General features: G+C 38.1%; 1 protein-coding gene across 12 annotated transcripts in view; it reads right to left on the bottom strand.

Moving 5' to 3' along the window:
- Positions 1-595: 595 nt before the first annotated feature.
- CSNKA2IP (casein kinase 2 subunit alpha' interacting protein) overlaps positions 596-18,095 on the bottom strand; it is a 146,535-nt gene continuing 129,035 nt past the window's right edge. For 7 of the 12 annotated variants that reach the window (XM_054482568.1, XM_054482575.1, XM_054482578.1 and 4 more), the window contains one exon: positions 602-3,690. In XM_054482568.1, coding sequence (XP_054338543.1) covers positions 1,213-3,420 — 2,208 coding nt within the window. In that variant the 5' untranslated portion in view covers positions 3,421-3,690 and the 3' untranslated portion in view covers positions 602-1,212. Of the gene's footprint in view, positions 3,691-6,209; positions 6,360-18,095 lie in introns of all 12 variants that reach the window. The other 5 variants (XM_054482573.1, XM_054482569.1, XM_054482574.1 and 2 more) reach the window with 2 other exon arrangements.

Here is an 18,095-nt window from a genome sequence, read left to right on the forward strand (position 1 = left end):
GATGGTGTCCACCCAAGTTGAGGGTGAGTATGCCTCTCCCAGTCCACTGACATCCTCACAGACACACCCAGGAACAATACTTTGCACTCCTCAATCCAATCAAGTTGACATTTAATATTAACCATCACACAAGTTATCGCCATATCTAAGTGATAAATGGCTATGACCACAACTAGCAGGGTGGCAATGAGGATGGAAAAAAAAAGAGCTGGATTCTAGAAGTAATCATGTCATAGAATTAATGAAGTTAGAGAGGAACAAGCAATGAGAAAAACACCATAACATTATGGTGACAAATCACAGGGAATACAGGAGCCAAGAACTATAGATTCAAAGATGTAAACTCTAAGTGTAAAGATGATGAATTCTGGCTTGGCCATGTGGAGCTTGAGATGCCTGTACCATGCTCCAACTGGAAATGTCCAATATGCAGTCCAGTGACCAGAAAAGATGTGGAGTGGAGAAGTGGGATTGTGAGTCATTAGTGTGTGTAAGAGATACAAATTCTAGCCATTGGAGATAGAAATTAACACTTAAGGTGAGTAAGTAAGGCAACTCCCTCTCTCCCCAGTACCAGTAGACCCAGTGGACCAAAAACATTTTTAAAACATTTTTTATTAACTCATTTTGTTTGTGTGGATAGCCATGATGAACAGGTGACTTAAGAGCCCATAATTAAACTATCAACACAGTCAGCATTAAGTAGGATTATTTGTAACAGTAGTTATTTCTTTCTTCATATTTATTAACTAAAGTTGAATAAATCATTGGACTTCAGAATGTAGGATATTGACATAGAAGAATTTTCCCTACAAACAAATAATTGAAAGAACTTCTCTTTATAGATTTTCTTACCCATCGAACATGATCTGACTTTTCATTAAACATAGGGAAACAGATTAGCATAGATTGGCTTCTGAGGAAAGGGAATATTAATGATCTAGATACATTTAGGGTAAGACAGATGAAGTATTTCTGGTCTATGGCCAACTATGTTAAATTCATTCAACAATAATTACAAAGCGGCTACTATAAGCCAGACATTCAGTCAAAAACATAGGATTCCATTTTGGGCTTCTAGAAGATCACAGTCCATTATTTAACTAGAAAATAGACATAGGATAATAGTTCCCTGGAAATCAAACACTAGTCTCAAAGAACTAAGAGATCAATGCCGTCAAACAGACTAAACGTTAATTTAATCACAATTTCTCATTTTGTCCGGAAAAATTTGAAGAGTGTGTTTGCTGCCTTTCTCCATTTTACTGTATTGTTGTTCCTCACAGGCTTTGTTTTGAGAGATGATGATTGGCTTCGATTTGGTTTTCTGGGATGCAGCTGGTAATCTTTACTGCATATAAACTCAAGCCAGGAGACCCCTGCAGGCAACCGATAGTAACTAAGTACCTTAGGGAATACAGGACGTGAGAGAGTGAGGGTCATAAACTCTTTGGAAGGAGAGGGAGAAGAGGGTGAGATGGAAAAGGAAGAGGAGGAAGAAGATGAAGAAGAGGAGTCAGAAGAGGCAGAGGCAACAGAGGAGGAGGAGGAGGTGGTGGAGGAGGAGGAAGTGGAGGAGGAAGAGGGTGGGAGCAGGGATTGTGGCTGAGAATTGTTTTTTTTAACATAAAACAGCCAGTCAATAGCCTGGGGCTGTTGGCCTATAACTTTGTTTTCAGGGGCTGCCGCCCACCATATTTGCTTCATATTAAGTCCCTGGATATCCCGTTCAGATGTGGGGGAAAACTGCTGTATCTTCTCTATTCCTTCAAGGTTGTCTTCAGGGGCTTCGTTAGGCTGATTTTCTTTCATAGGAAATGGGAGACAAGATGAGAAAGTCTCTGGTAGAGAAAGGATAAGAACTAATTTCACTTCTATTTTGCCCTCAGAATTGGCCTCAGGTGTTGGTATGACAGAAAGTGTTGCACAACGAGGATTTTTCTTTCCTCTAAGATGGTTACATGGAGATTTTATGCAGGAAGCACAAGCTAAGCAAACCACATAATTTGATGACAAACGAGGACCAGGACGAGGATTTGGCCTTCCCCTCATCCTTCTAAACAAAATCTGCCTGCAGAGATCCCTCTGTATTCTGGTATTCGAGATAGAATTGACAATTTTATTTACAACATCATCAGGGGCGGTTCCACCTTTAACAATGCAGGGCTGACTACATTTTAAAGACCATGAAATTTCCGTATTTGATTCTGTCTTTGGAGAAAACTCAAAGCTGCTTTTACTCTGGAGTCTGAAACCTAATGTTGAAGCAGCTGTGTTCCTGGTGCAGTGTTTGGAGCTTGATAATAATCGACCTGAGACATTTGTTTTCGGATGGGGTGATGGTAGATGTGTGACTCGGTGTTTGTCATTTGGTGAAGTGGTATTCTGAAACTTGGAGTGACAGACAGGTGAATTCGTGGTCTGGAAGTTACAATCAAGCATAAACATTGACTGAGAATTGAGCTGAAATAATGGTAAATTCTCAGATGGGTGGACAAAATATGATGATGCTGATTGCCTTGTTTTTGAATGGGACACTGGTAAGCTTCCAATAGTGGGGTTAGAGTTCAATATAGGTGTTTTCTGAAGCCTAGAGTCAAGCAATGGAGAGGTAAGAGCCATTTGATTGGGTTTGAAAGAAGGTGATGTCCAAAATAAGTCACTTGTGTGAAGTTTTGTGTTGAGTGATGGTGAACTCAAAGATCTTTGATTGCGCTGCAGTGAAGATGTCCAAAGGTAGTCCAATGAGGATGTTTTCTGAGGTTTGGATTGAAGCAATGTCGAGCTAAGGGCTTTTCGTTTGGGTCCCAAGGAAGATGATGTCCAAATGGTGTTTATGGAAGGTATTTCTTGATTTTGGAGGCAAAATAATGATGAACTTGAGACTCTTTGATGAGACTTCAATGAAGGTGATCTCCAGCAAACATCTAGGCTTGAAGATGTTGTTTGAGGTTTACAGAAGGGTAATTGTGAACTCAGGGCTGTTTGATTGAGCTCCAGTGATGATGTCATGTTGAGGTCAGATGAAGATGTTGTTTGAGCTTTGGAGTGCAACAAATGAGAGTTCAGGGCTCTTTGAGCAGGCCACAATGAACTTCTCCAGTGGAGGCCTATTGAAGGTGTGTTCTGATGCCTGGCAGGGAACAATGGTGAATTCAGAATCCTATTACAGAAGCTCTGTGAAATTTTATCCTGAGATTTGGGAGAAGGCAATACTGAGCATCTCTGGACCTTCCTATTGGAGCCCAATGGAGGTGCTGCAAAGTGATTGCTATGGGATTGCACTTTGGCCATAGGTTGTTTATTGAATTGATTTAGTTTTTCACCTGTATGTTGATGTGTTAATGTATTGGCTGAGGACAGCTGGTAGAAGTAGTCTAATGGCACAAAGTGTTGACCATAATATGCTAATGGCACCATCTTGTGTTGTAGTAGAGGTCTTTTTAAAAGCAGTTGGCTTGTGGGGATGATTTAGTAACTGTTAGTCTTTTAGCTGGAATCCATGGAAAATGGATACTTTTACATAACAGTTGCTAGCTTTTATCTTGCAATATTTCTGTTAATTCTCAAATATTATAGACTATTCCAAAATTGAAGTGTAGATGAGATTGAAACAGATTGTCACCATTTGAGATGATCTTCAGTATTTTCTTTAGTTTCCTATACTTTTTTCTCCCGAGTAAATAATGCCTGTTAACAAAATAGGAAGAAGAGGTCAGAAGAGGTCCTGATAGAAATATTAATTTTCTTAAGTACTTTCTTGTAGTGACTAGAGCACAGGTGTTATGTCAAATTCCAGCCACTGCATATGTTGCAGCCACTTAGTGCATCACTATGCGTATCTTTTGAATTAAACTTTCAAAACCCCAATTCACCATCTGTAAAATAGACAAATATGATATTTAACTTATTGGGCTAAAGAATAAACAAACATATATATATTCTAACAGTGCCAAGATATTATAGATGCTCAATAAAATGCAGTAGTTATCACTGGTGCTCTTTTAATTATTGCATTTGTAAAACAAACAAACAAAAATCTGTAATAAGTTTTCGTGTAAAAAAAAAACTCAGAGAAAAATAAAAAGAAAGCTTCAAATGTTTCTTATCAATTCAGATTCAGTTACCCATGACTATCATCTTTTAGTTTACTTCCAAAAGTCTATCGCATATTTTTAGTTCTTATTTGTCACCACTGCAGCATTGAAACTTTTGACTATACCCTTTTAAAACTCCTGTTTCATTGTTATCCATTATTTCTCCACACTCTGATTCTCTACTCTTATCCTCTTATTTTTTTTCCAAGTCTTCACTGAATTTTTTTCTTTTGCTCTCACCCCAATATAGTTCTAAGAGTTATATTACCAGGTCTCTTCTCTTTTCAGTTTATTCCTAAGTAATCACATCAGTGATGTTTAGGATTTTTTTTCTTTATATATATATATAATTATTATACTTTAAGTTTTAGGGTACGTGTGCACAACATGCAGGTTTGTTACATATGTATACATGTGCCATGTTGGTGTGCTGCACCCATTAACTCGTCATTTAGCATTAGGTATAACTCCTAATGCTATCCCTCCCCCATCCCCCCACCCCACAACAGTCCCCGGTGTGTGATGTTCCCCTTCCTGTGTCTATGTGTTCTCATTGTTCAATTCCCACCTATGAGTGAGAACATGCGGTGTTTGGTTTTTCGTCCTTGCAATAGTTTGCTGAGAATGATGGTTTCCAGCTTCATCCATGTCCCTACAAAGGACATGAACTCATCATTTTTTATGGCTGCATAGTATTCAATGGTGTATATGTGCCACATTTTCTTAATCCAGTCTATCATTGTTGGACATTTGGGTTGGTTCCAAGTCTTTGCTATTGTGAATAATGCCGCAGTAAACATACGTGTGCATGTGTCTTTATAGCAGCATGATTTATAGTCCTTTGGGTATATACCCAGTAATGGGATTGCTGGGTCAAATGGTATTTCTAGTTCTAGATCCCCGACGAATCACCACACCGACTTCCACAATGGTTGAACTAGTTTACAGTCCCACCAACGGTGTAAAAATGTTCCTATTTCTCCACATCCTCTCCAGCACCTGCTGTTTCCTGACTTTTTAATGATCACCATTCTAACTGGTGTGAGATGGTATCTCATTGTGGTTTTGATTTGCATTTCTCTGATGGCCAGTGATGATGAGCATTTTTTCATGTGTTTTTTGGCTGCATAAATGTCTTCTTTTGAGAAGTGTCTGTTGTTACAACCCCATCAAAAAGCGGGTGATGTTTACGATTTTTAAACGAACTCTAGAAGCTTCTTAAAAAGACAGAACCTTGTAGCTGGCCAAAAGTGATACAAGCATCTATCACTCAACAAAGCGACCTATGCTACTTCTCAAAGGCAATTCACAGGGTGTCATGCCACACAATTTTACTTTTCAGGGTCCAAGTTTGGTTCTTCAGGTTTTAAATAAAGATACATGATACAAAAAAAAAAAATACTAAAGTGATCACAACAGATTCTGAAATCAGTCAATTAAGTCGTTGGCCTGAGGCCCTGGAAGAATGAGAAGTTCCATGACTCTTTCTATGTTTCCATGACTTACCAACCCAATTTCTGATGGACAAATTTATTTCTTATGCATGCCAACTTACCCAATTAATTTAGAAATTTCTCTTTATATCAAGGTGACTTTTCACATAGTAACTTTTTCTTTGCATTTATTTTTAAAGTATATCTTATTAGTACCATAATTCACTTGTTTTTTCAAGCCTTACATTATTCTTTTTGGAATTTTCCAAGTACCAACAATATTAGTTACGTATCATTAACTTCTTAATTTTTTGCTTCTAGTCCTGGCTTATCTCTTGAGGTTCCAAATAGTATTTCCAAATAATCAAGCTTCGTTATCCAAAAGTTCCAAAGACAATTCAAACACAAAACAATAAAAAATTAATAAAGTTATTTCTCTTTTCAGAGAAATCTTTTTCTATATCTTCTGTCTCAGTTCCAAACACTTAGTCATTTAATTCAGATTATTTGAAATCATCCCTGGCACATTCACCCTCCCAAGCCATTTAGACACCAAGACCTGTTGATTTGATCACTTCCATATCTTAATTCACTGTTTTCTGTAGAATGCCACCATTACAGGCACACCTTATCTAGACTGTATAATTTTAGTAATTTCTGTATATCTTTCCAACATTACCTCATTCTCTCTCTTCCCCTTCTTTCCTGTGAGACATATAAAAGCAAACTCTTACTGGTGAGACACCACAGCTGCTCACTCAAATATTTTCTTTGCTTTGCATATGCCTGTGTGAGTAATAAACACTGAGGTTTCTTGTGCTTGTTGGACCTGGGGTGAGGGGAGAAAATGCACATGCTACAATATGCTGCAGACTATTCTACCAAGCTTCTAGATGGCAAAATGAAATAACTTAATGGATTTGGAGCATGCAAAGATTTCTTAAACAGAGCATACAAAGTAGTAGCCATTAAGAGTTGATAAACTTAAGAACTCCCAATAACCAAAAGACATCATATTAGAAAGAATAAAGCCAAATCACAGAATGTAAAAAAATTTACAATACATATATATATGAAAAAATCTCATCTCCATGATAATATGCATATTACTAACAAAAGGCAATGGAATTAGGATGGGCAAAACACATGAACAACCACTTCATAAACAAGGATATCCAAATGGCTAACACATATATGAAAAAAACCTCAGCTTCATTAAAATCAATGGAGTCCAGCCTGGGCAATGTGGCAAAATCCTGTCTCTACAAAAAAAAACAAATTAGCTGGGCGTATTGATTCACACCTGTAGTCTCAGCAACTCAGAGCCCAGGGAATGGAGGCTGCAGTGAGCCATGATAATGCCACTGCACCCCAGCTTGGGTGACAGAATTAGACACTGTCTCAAAAAAATAAAAATAAAAAATCAATAAAGTGCATATTTAAACAACAGAGAGATACTGCTACACATTATCAGAATGTGACTAACATAAAATTAAAACTAAAAAAAGCAATAATTCGTGAGTATACAGATTAAATGAAATACCCAGAAACTGCTGGTGGAAACGTTAAGTTGATACAACTCCTTTGGAAAATTTCTTAGCTTTACCATTAAATTAGTATTTTTTATTTTATTTTATTTTTGAAACAGAGTCTCGCTCTGTCGCCCAGGTTGGAGTGCAGTGGCTTGATCTCGGCTCACTGCAAGCTCCGCCTCACAGGTTCACGCCATTCTCCTCCTTCAGCCTCCTGAGTAGCTGGGACTACAGGCGCCCACCACCACACCAGGCTAATTTTTTGTATTTTTAGTAGAGACGGGGTTTCACCGTGTTAGCCAGGATGGTCTCGATCTCCTGACCTCGTGATCCGCCTGCCTCGGCCTCCCAAACTGCTGGGATTACAGGCGTGAGCCACTGTGCCCGAGCTAAATTAGTATTTTTTATACATTTTAAAAAGTTTACATTCCAAAGTGTAATCACCTGTCAATCAATAGCAGAATATATAAATAAATCGTAATATAGTTCTTCAGTAATTACGAAACAACAATGAAAATTAACAGAATATATAGCACGATACGACTACAAAATAATGTTTCTTTTTTTTTTTTTTTGAGACGGAGTTTCACTCTTGTTGCCCATGCTGGAGTGCAATGGTGCAATCTGGGCTCACTGCAACCTCTGCCACCTGGGTTCCAGCAATTCTCCTGCCTCAGCCTCCCAAGTAGCTGGGATTACAGGCATGCACCACAACGCCCAGCTAATTTTTTGTATTTAGTAGAGATGGGATTTCACCATGTTGGTCAGGCTGGTCTTGAACTCCTCCTGACTTTGAGCGATCTACCTGCCTTGGCCTCCCAAAGTGCTGGGATTACAGGTGTGAGCCATGGCGTCCAGCCTCAAACTGTTGAATAAAAAGAATCATACACACAAAAAATACTTCCTAATTTTATAGTCAGGATAGTAATACGCTTGAGGAGGTAGAGAGTTGGAGATACTGGTAATGTTCTGTTTCCTGATCTGGATGAAGATTGCAGGGATGAATTCACTTAGTGATAATTGAGCTTTAACACTTACAGTATGTGTATTTTTGTTCCTTTACTTCAATAAAAATTGTAAAAAATTATGATGATGCTAATTTAAAAAGACACATCCAAAACAAAATTGCACTGAAAGGTGAAACATTAAAGAGTAAACCAAGATCTGGTACTCAGATGTGATGAAAACTTAACGAGAGAGAGTTGGAGAGTGAGGTGGGGGCGGGTAGTAAAGAATGTAATGTTTAAATCCTGCTGTCATATAAAGAAGAATAATCAAATTCAAAACAAATAGAACTAACAAGAGCCTATTTGAGACAGAAACCAGAGAAAAATAGCATTTCTGAATGTGTCCCAGTTTCAGACTTAGCAAAATGACACTTCCATTTCAAAGAAAGTATTTTGCTAGAAGAATGTAAATATTACATACAGATAACTAAAAAATGGGAGAAACTTCAATGAGGCTATAAATACGGGAGAAAAAAAATACCGCTATGAAAGAATTAACTGAAATAGTCCAAATTATTTTTATAATTGAGTTCCTTAGAACTTTGAATAAACAGATATTTATAATGTTATATGAACATTTTCAGAGTACCATAAATATAGAAAAATTCTCCATTTGTTCTGTGAAACTGCTGTATGTCATTCAGACATTAAAACATGATAAAAATAGTTCAATGTTTAAAAGGAATAGAGCAATTCACTTAGTTCATTCGCAGAAATTCCCAAATAAAATAAAACACTAAATTTAACAGTATAATAAAATAGTCTATTGTGACCCAAGTTGATCTTAAACAAAGCAATGATGTTATATTATTAGGAAGCACTATATTTTGTCATTTTCATAATTAACAAGTAAATCTTAATAGATGTTTTAAGCACTCATTTGATAAAATCCAACCTCCATTTCTCATAAAACTCTGTAAACAACTACGAAAAACTAGTTACTTAATGATAACAAACATATGAAAGCAAAAACAGACTATTCACATGGTAGTTAAATGTGAGCTAGTCCCACTACAAGTTGACAAAAGATTAGCATATTCACTATCACTACTACATTTAACATTGTTTAGGAAAATCTGGCCAATGTATTAAAGAAGAAAACAAAACAAAACAAAAATAAAAAATGAGACATAACCTTTGAAAAGGCAGAAATTAAATTCCCTCCACATGCATATTATATTATTAAAATCCTAATTTAGAATATTGAAAACTTAATAGAATCAATAATATATTAAAATTCAGGAAATGAAGTCATTGCTTACTAGGTAAATACATATGGGTCACAAATTTTCTTCAATACCGATATTTAACAGGATTTATGATAATCATGGATACTTCATATATAATTATCTCTAAAAATTAAATAAAAACACAGGCATCCTATTGCAAATATGACAGGGTACTTGAAAGTTTTGTGGAGAAGAGATAAATGCCTAGTAATCCAGGAAAGGCCACAGTTTTCTATGTTTAGTTCTTTTGTATTTTTCACTTCCCTGTTAATGCACAGATGCTCCTTGCTACTTTATCCTACTTCCTTTTTCAAGACATATTCCTAATAAATGGAAAACTTATCATTGGAAATTGCAATAACTCTTTTTCATTAATAAATAGGAATAAGCAGGATATCAGTAAGGGTATAGAAAATTTCAAAAATGCCGTCAACTAACTTGAGCTAACTGATATTCATAGAATATTCAACTCCAAATTGTTCTTTTAAGTGGACATGGAATATTCACCACAATATTGTAAACCATACAACAAGTGTCAATAAATTTAAGTGAGTTCAAATAACGCACAGTATGCTCTCAGATTTAGCAATGACATTAAATTAGAAATTAATACCAGAAATATCTGTGAATATGTTTCTTATTTATACTACATATACATTTTATACAATGTATCAAGAATGTGTGGGATGATCCTAAAGCTGAACATAGGAAGGGGAGCTATCTGTAGCAATAAACGACGGTATCAAAAAGGCAGGAAGTTCTCAAATTAATGACATTAGCTTCCTCCTCAAGAAATAAAAAAGAAGAGTTCATTAAACTAAAATTAAGTAGAAGAAAGAAAATAGTAGAGATTAGAGGAGAAGCCAATGAGATGGAAACTAGATAATCAAGTATATTGATAAGTGGTTTTTTCAGAAAATAAATAAAATTGAAAACATTTGGCCATACAGATAAAGGATTAAAAACAAAGAGGGCCGGGCATGGTGTCTTACGCCTGTAGTCTCAACATTTTGGAAGGCCAAGGCGAGAGGATCACTTGAGATAAGGAGTTCGAGACTGGCGTGGCCAACATGGCAAAACCCCATCTCTACTAAAAACACAAAAATTAGCCTTGCGTGGTGGCGCATGCCTGTAATCCCAGCTACTCGGATGCCTGAGGCAGGAGAATTGCTTGAACTCAAGAGGCGGAGGAGGCAGTGAGCCAAGATCAAGCCACTGCACTCAAGCCTGGGTGACAGAGCAAGACTCCGTCTCAAAAAAAAAAAAAAACAAAAAAAGACACAATTACAAATATCAGGAATAAGAGAGGTGATGTTACTGCAGACACTATACACTACTGATATTAAAAAGGATAACCAAAAAAACATGAAGAATATTATGCCAATAAATGAGACAACTCATATGAAAGAGAGATATTTCTTGAAAGACACAAATTTCCAAAGCTCACTCAAGAACAAATAGAAAACCTAAAATCCCCTATCTCTACTAAATAAGTTGAATTTAAGTTTAAAGGCTTCCCATAAAAGAAATTTCAGAGTCTGATAACTTCATTGATGACCCTATTTCTTTAAGAAAGAAATAATGCCAATTCTACACAAACTATTTCAGAAAATTAAAATGGAGGATTTATTTTCAACTCAATCTATGTTAAAAACTACTTGATTTTTATTTTATTTTATTTTATTTTATTTTATTTCACACTGAGTCTCACTTTTCCTTTTTTTTTATTATTATTATACTTTAGGTTTTATGGTACATGTGCACAATGTGCAGGTTAGTTACATATGTATACATGTGCCATGCTGGTGCGCTGCACCCACTAACTCGTCATCTAGCATTAGGTATATCTCCCAATGCTATCCCTCCCCCCTCCCCCCACCCCACAACAGTCCCCAGAGTGTGATGTTCCCCTTCCAGTGACCATGTGTTCTCATTGTTCAATTACCACCTATGAGTGAGAATATGCGGTGTTTGGTTTTTTGTTCTTGCGATAGTTTACTGAGAATGATGATTTCCAATTTCATCCATGTCCCTACAAAGGACAAGAACTCATCATTTTTTATGGCTGCATAGTATTCCATGGTGTATATGTGCCACATTTTCTTAATCCAGTCTATCATTGTTGGACATTTGGGTTGGTTCCAAGTCTTTGCTACTGTGAATAGTGCCACAATAAACATACGTGTGCATGTGTCTTTATAACAGCATGATTTATAGTCCTTTGGGTATGTACCCAGTAATGGGATCACAGGGTCAAATGGAATTTCTAGTTCTAGATCCCTGAGGAATCGCCACACTGACTTCCACAAGGGTTGAACTAGTTTAAAGTCCCACTAACGGTGTAAAAGTGTTCCTATTTCTCCACATCCTCTCCAGCACCTGTTGTTTCCTGACTTTTTAAAGATTGTCATTCTAACTGGTGTGAGATGGTATCTCACTGTGGTTTTGATTTGCATTTCTCTGATGGCCAGTGATGGTGAGCATTTTTTCATGTGTTTTTTGGCTGCATAAATGTCTTCTTTTGAGAAGTGTCTGTTCATGTCCTTCGCCCACTTTTTGATGGGGTTGTTTGTTTTTTTCTTGTAAATTTGTTGGAGTTCATTGTAGATTCTGGATATTAGCCCTTTGTCAGATGAGTAGGTTGCGAAAATTTTCTCCCATTTTGTAGGTTGCCTGTTCACTCTGATGGTAGTTTCTTTTGCTGTGCAGAAGCTCTTGAGTTTAATTAGATCCCATTTGTCAATTTTGGCTTTTGTTGCCATTACTTTTGGTATTTTAGACATGAAGTCCTTGCCCATGCCTATGTCCTGAATGGTAATGCCTAGGTTTTCTTCTAGGGTTTTTATGGTTTTAGGTCTAACGTTTAAGTCTTTAATCCATCTTGAATTGATTTTTGTATAAGGTGTAAGAAAGGGATCCAGTTTCAGCTTTCTCCATATGGCTAGCCAGTTTTCCCAGCACCATTTATTAAATAGGGAATCCTTTCCCCATTGCTTGTTTTTCTCAGGTTTGTCAAAGACCAGATAGTTGCAGATATGTGGCGTTATTTCTGATGGCTCTGTTCTGTTCCATTGATCTATATCTCTGTTTTGGTACCAGTGTCATGCTGTTTTGGTTACTGTAGCCTTGTAGTATAGTTTGAAGTCAGGTAGCGTGATGCCTCCAGCTTTGTTCTTTTGGCTTAGGATTGGCTTGGCGATGTGGGCTCTTTTTTGGTTCCATATGAACTTTAAAGGAGTTTTTTCTAATTTTATGAAGAAAGTCATTGGTAGCTTGATGGGGATGGCATTGAATCTGTAAATTACCTTGGGCAGTATGGCCATTTTCACGATATTGATTCTTCCTACCCATGAGCATGGAATGTTCTTCCATTTGTTTGTATCCTCTTTTATTTCCTTGAGCAGTGGTTTCTAGTTCTCCTTGAAGAGGTCCTTCACATCCCTTGTAAGTTGGATTCCTAGGTATTTTATTCTCTTTGAAGCAATTGTGAATGGGAGTTCACTCATGATTTGGCTCTCTGTTTGTCTGTTATTGGTGTATAAGAATGCTTGTGATTTTTGTACATTGATTTTGTATCCTGAGACTTTGCTGAAGTTGCTTATCAGCTTAAGGAGATTTTGGGCTGAGACAATGGGGTTTTCTAGATATACAATCATGTCGTCTGCAAACAGGGACAATTTGACTTCCTCTTTTCCCAATTGAATACCCTTTATTTCCTTCTCCTGCCTAATTGCCCTGGCCAGAACTTCCAACACTATGTTGAATAGGAGTGGTGAGAGAGGGCATCCCTGTCTTGTGCCAGTTTTCAAAGGGAATGCTTCCAGTTTTTGCCCATTCAGTATGATATTGGCTGTGGGTTTGTCATAGATAGCTCTGATTATTTTGAGATACGTCCCATCAATACCTAATTTATTGAGAGTTTTTAGCATGAAGGGTTGTTGAATTTTGTCAAAGGCCTTTTCTGCATCTATTGAAATAATCATGTGGTTTTTGTCTTTGGTTCTGTTTATATGCTGGATTACATTTATTGATTTGCGTATATTGAACCAGTCTTGCATCCCAGGGATGAAGCCCACTTGATCATGGTGGATAAGCTTTTTGATGTGCTGCTGGATTCTGTTTGCCAGTATTTTATTGAGGATTTTTGCATCAATGTTCATCAAGGATATTGGTCTAAAATTCTCTTTTTTGGTTGTGTCTCTGCCAGGCTTTTGTATCAGGATGATGCTGGCCTCATAAAATGAGTTAGGGAGGATTCCCTCTTTTTCTATTGATTGCAATAATTTCAGAAGGAATTGTACCAGCTCCTCCTTGTACCTCTGGTAGAATTCGGCTGTGAACCCATCTGGTCCTGGACTTTTTTTGGTTGGTAAGCTATTGATTATTGCCACAATTTCAGCTCCTGTTATTGGTGTATTCAGAGATTCAACTTCTTCCTGGTTTAGTCTTGGGAGGGTGTATGTGTTGAGGAATTTATCCATTTCTTCTAGATTTTCTAGTTTATTTGCATAGAGATGTTTGTAGTATTCTCTGATGGTAGTTTGTATTTCTGTGGGATTGGTGGTTATATCCCCTTTATCATTTTTTATTGCATCTATTTGATTCTTCTCTCTTTTTTTCTTTATTAATCTTGCTAGTGGTCTATCAATTTTGTTGATCCTTTCAAAAAACCAGCTCCTGGATTCATTAATTTTTTGAAGGGTTTTTTGTGTCTCTATTTCCTTCAATTCTGCTCTGATTTTAGTTATTTCTTGCCTTCTGCTAGCTTTTGAATGTGTTTGCTCTTGCCCTTCTAGTTCTTTTAATTGTGATGTTAGGGTGTCAATTTTGGATCTTTCCTGCTTTCTCTTATGGGCATTTGGTGCTATAAATTTCCCTCTACACACTGCTTTGAATGCATCCCAGAGATTCTGGTATGTTGTGTCTTTGTTCTCGTTGGTTTCAAAGAACATCTTTATTTCTGCCTTCATTTCGTTATGTACCCAGTAGTCATTCAGGAGCAGGTTGTTCAGTTTCCATGTAGTTCAGCAGTTTTGAGTGAGATTCTTAATCCTGAGTTCTAGCTTGATTGCACTGTGATCTGAGAGATAGTTTGTTATAATTTCTGTTCTTTTACATTTATTGAGGAGAGCTTTACTTCCAAGTATGTGGTCAATTTTGGAATAGGTGTGGTGTGGTGCTGAAAAAAGTGTATATTCTGTTGATTTGGGGTGGAGAGTTCTGTAGATGTCTATTAGGTCCGCTTGGTGTAGAGCTGAGTTCAATTCCTGGGTATCCTTGTTGACTTTCTGTCTTGTTGATCTGTCCAATGTTGACAGTGGAGTGTTAAAGTCTCCCATTATTATTGTGTGGGAGTCTAAGTCTCTTTGTAGGTCACTCAGGACTTGCTTTATGAATCTGGGTGCTCCTGTATTGGGTGCATATATATTTAGGATAGTTAGCTCTTATTGTTGAATTGATCCCTTTACCATTATGTAATGGCCTTCTTTGTCTCTTTTGAACTTTGTTGGTTTAAAGTCTGTTTTATCAGAGACTAGGATTGCAACCCCTGCCTTTTTTTGTTTTCCACTTTCTTGGTAGATCTTCCTCCATCCTTTTATTTTGAGCCTATGTGTGTCTCTGCACATGAGATGGGTTTCCTGAATACAGCACACTGATGGGTCTTGAGTCTTTATCCAATTTGCCAGTCTGTGTCTTTTAATTGGAGCATTTAGTCCATTTACATTTAAAGTTAATATTGTTATGTGTGAATTTGATCCTGTCATTATGATGTTAGCTGGTTATTTTGCTCATTAGTTGATGCAGTCTCTTCCTAGTCTCCATGGTCTTTACATTTTGGCATGATTTTGCAGTGGCTGGTACTGGTTGTGCCTTTCCATGTTTAGCGCTTCCTTCAGGAGCTCTTTTAGGGCAGGCCTGGTGGTGACAAAATCTCTCAGCATTTGCTTGTCTGTAAAGGATTTTATTTCTCCTTCACTTATGAAGCTTAGTTTGGCTGGATATGAAATTCTGGGTTGAAAATTCTTTTCTTTAAGAATGTTGAATATTGACCCCCACTCTCTTCTGGCTTGTAGGGTTTCTGCCGAGAGATCTGCTGTTAGTCTGATGGGCTTCCCTTTGAGGGTAACCTGACCTTTCTCTCTAGCTGCCCTTATCATTTTTTCCTTCATTTCAACTTTGGTGAATCTGACAATTATGTGTCTTGGAGTTGCTCTTCTCGAGGAGTATCTTTGTGGCGTTCTCTGTATTTCCTGAATCTGAATGTTGGCCTGCCTTGCTAGATTGGGGAAGTTCTCCTGTATAATATCTTGCAGAGTGTTTTCCAACTTGGTTCCATTCTCCCTGTCACTTTCAGGTACACCAATCAGACATAGATTTGGTCTTTTCACATAGTCCCACATTTCTTGGAGGCTTTGCTCATTTCTTTTTATTCTTTTTTTCTCTAAACTTCCCTTCTCACTTCATTTCATTCATTTCATCTTCCATGGCTGATACCCTTTCTTCCATTTGATCACATGGGCTCCTGAGGCTTCTGCATTCTTCACATAGTTCTCGAGCCTTGGTTTTCAGCTCCATCAGCTCCTTTAAGCACTTCTCTGTATTGGTTATTCTAGTTATACATTCTTCTAAATTTTTTTCAAAGTTTTCAACTTCTTTGCCTTTGGTTTGAATATCCTCCCATAGCTCGGAGTAATTTGATCGTCTGAAGCCTTCTTCTCTCAGCTCGTCAAAGTCATTCTCCGTCCAGCTTTGTTCCGTTGCTGGTGAGGAACTGCGTTCCTTTGGAGGAGGAGAGGCACTCTGCTTTTTAGAGTTTCCAGTTTTTCTGCTCTGTTTTTTTCCCCATCTTTGTGGTTTTATCTCCTTTTGGTCTTTGATGATGGTGATGTACAGATGGGTTTTTGGTGTGGATGTCCTTTCTGTTAGTTTTCCTTCTAACAGACAGGACCCTCAGCTGCAGGTCTGTTGGAGTACCCGGCCGGCCGTGTGAGGTGTCAGTCTGCCCCTGCTAGGGGGTGCCTCCCACTTAGGCTGCTCAGGGGTCAGGGGTCAAGGACCCACTTGAGGAGGCAGTTTGCCCGTTCTCAGATCTCCAGCTGCGTGCTGGGAGAACCACTGCTCTCCTCAAAGCTGTCAGACAGGGACATTTAAGTCTGCAGAGGTTACTGCTGTCTTTTTGTTTGTCTGTGCCCTGCCCCCAGAGGTGGAGCCTACAGAGGCAGGCAGGCCTCCTTGAGCTGTCGTGGGCTCCACCCAGTTCAAGCTTCCAGGCTGCTTTGTTTACCTAAGCGAGCCTGGGCAATGGCGGGCGCCCCTCCCCCAGCCTCGCCGCCGACTTGCTGTTTGATCTCAGACTGCTGTGCTAGCAATCAGCGAGACTCCGTGGGCTTAGGACCCTCTGAGCCAGGTGCGGGCTATAATCTCCTGGTGCACCATTTTCTAAGCCGGTCGGAAAAGCACAGTATTCGGGTGGGAGTGGCCCAATTTTCCAGGTGCCGTCTGTCACCCTTGGAAAGGGAACTCCCTGACCCCTTGCGCTTCCCGAGTGAGGCAATGCCTCGCCCCTGCTTCAGCTGGCGCACGGTGAGCTCACCCACTGACCTGCGCCCACTGTCTGGCACTCCCTAGTGAGATGAACACGGTACCTCAGATGGAAATGCAGAAATCACCCGTCTTCTGCCTCGCTCACACTGGGAGCTGTAGACTGGAGCTATTCCTATTCGGCCATCTTGGCTCCTCCGACCCTTCTAACTTATAGAGTCTCCCTCTTTCACCCAGGCTAGAGTGCAATAGCACAATCTCGGCTCACTGCAACCTCTGCCTCCCAGTTCAAGTGATTCTCCTGCCTCAGCCTCCTGAGTAGCTGGGATCACAGGAGACTGCCACCATGCCCAGCTAATTTTTTATATTTTTAGTAGAGACTGGGTTTCACTATGTTTGCCAGGCTGGTCTCAAATGCCTGACCTCAGGTGATCTGCCCACCTCAGCCTCCCAAAGTGCTGGGATTACAGGGGTGAGCCACCATACCCAGTTGATTTTTTAAAAAGCAACTATGCATCAATATTTCTTATAAATATAGATTTAAAAAGGTAAGCCAAATTTTAGCCAGTAAAATCCAACAATATGTAAAAGGTAAAATACACTTCCCCCAAATTCATGAACCCAGTCTTTTCATAGGAAAACACCAGACAAGACCAAATTTGACAAAATATTCTATCAGTACTCTTTAAAAGTGTCAAAGTCAGTAAAAATCAAGGGAACAGAATATTCACAGATTGGAGAAATTTAAACCTAATGACTAAATGCAAAATGGTATTCTATATTGAATCCTGGCTCAGTAAAAAGCCCTTCATAGAAAAAAAAATGGTAAAATGCTATTAAAGTCTGTTAAGGATATTGTACCCCTGTTATTTTATTTTATTTTTTTTGATAAACATACCCTGGTATGTTAGATGTTTAGATGTTAATATAAGAAAAATCTGGGTGAAGTGTTGGAATGCAAAAAAGTTTGAATATCTATTCAAGAAAACTTTGTAAAGGAAAAAAGCTGAAAGACTAACAATTACCTGATGTCAAGTCATAAAAAAACAGCAATAGCCAAAACAGTCTAGTATTAGCATAAAGGTAGACAAACAAGTAAATGGAACAAAATACAAAGTTGGGAAAAAGACACATGTATTAAAACAGCAAATTTTTTGACAAAAGTGTATAAGCAATTCAGTGAAGAAAAAAATCAGTATTTTCAGATGGTACTGTAATAATTGGATGTACATCTGCAAAAAAAATGGAAAGGAAG

The sequence above is a fragment of the Pongo pygmaeus genome, chromosome 2 (genome assembly GCF_028885625.2).
Source record: "Pongo pygmaeus isolate AG05252 chromosome 2, NHGRI_mPonPyg2-v2.0_pri, whole genome shotgun sequence".
Classification (NCBI taxonomy): Eukaryota; Metazoa; Chordata; class Mammalia; order Primates; family Hominidae; genus Pongo; species Pongo pygmaeus.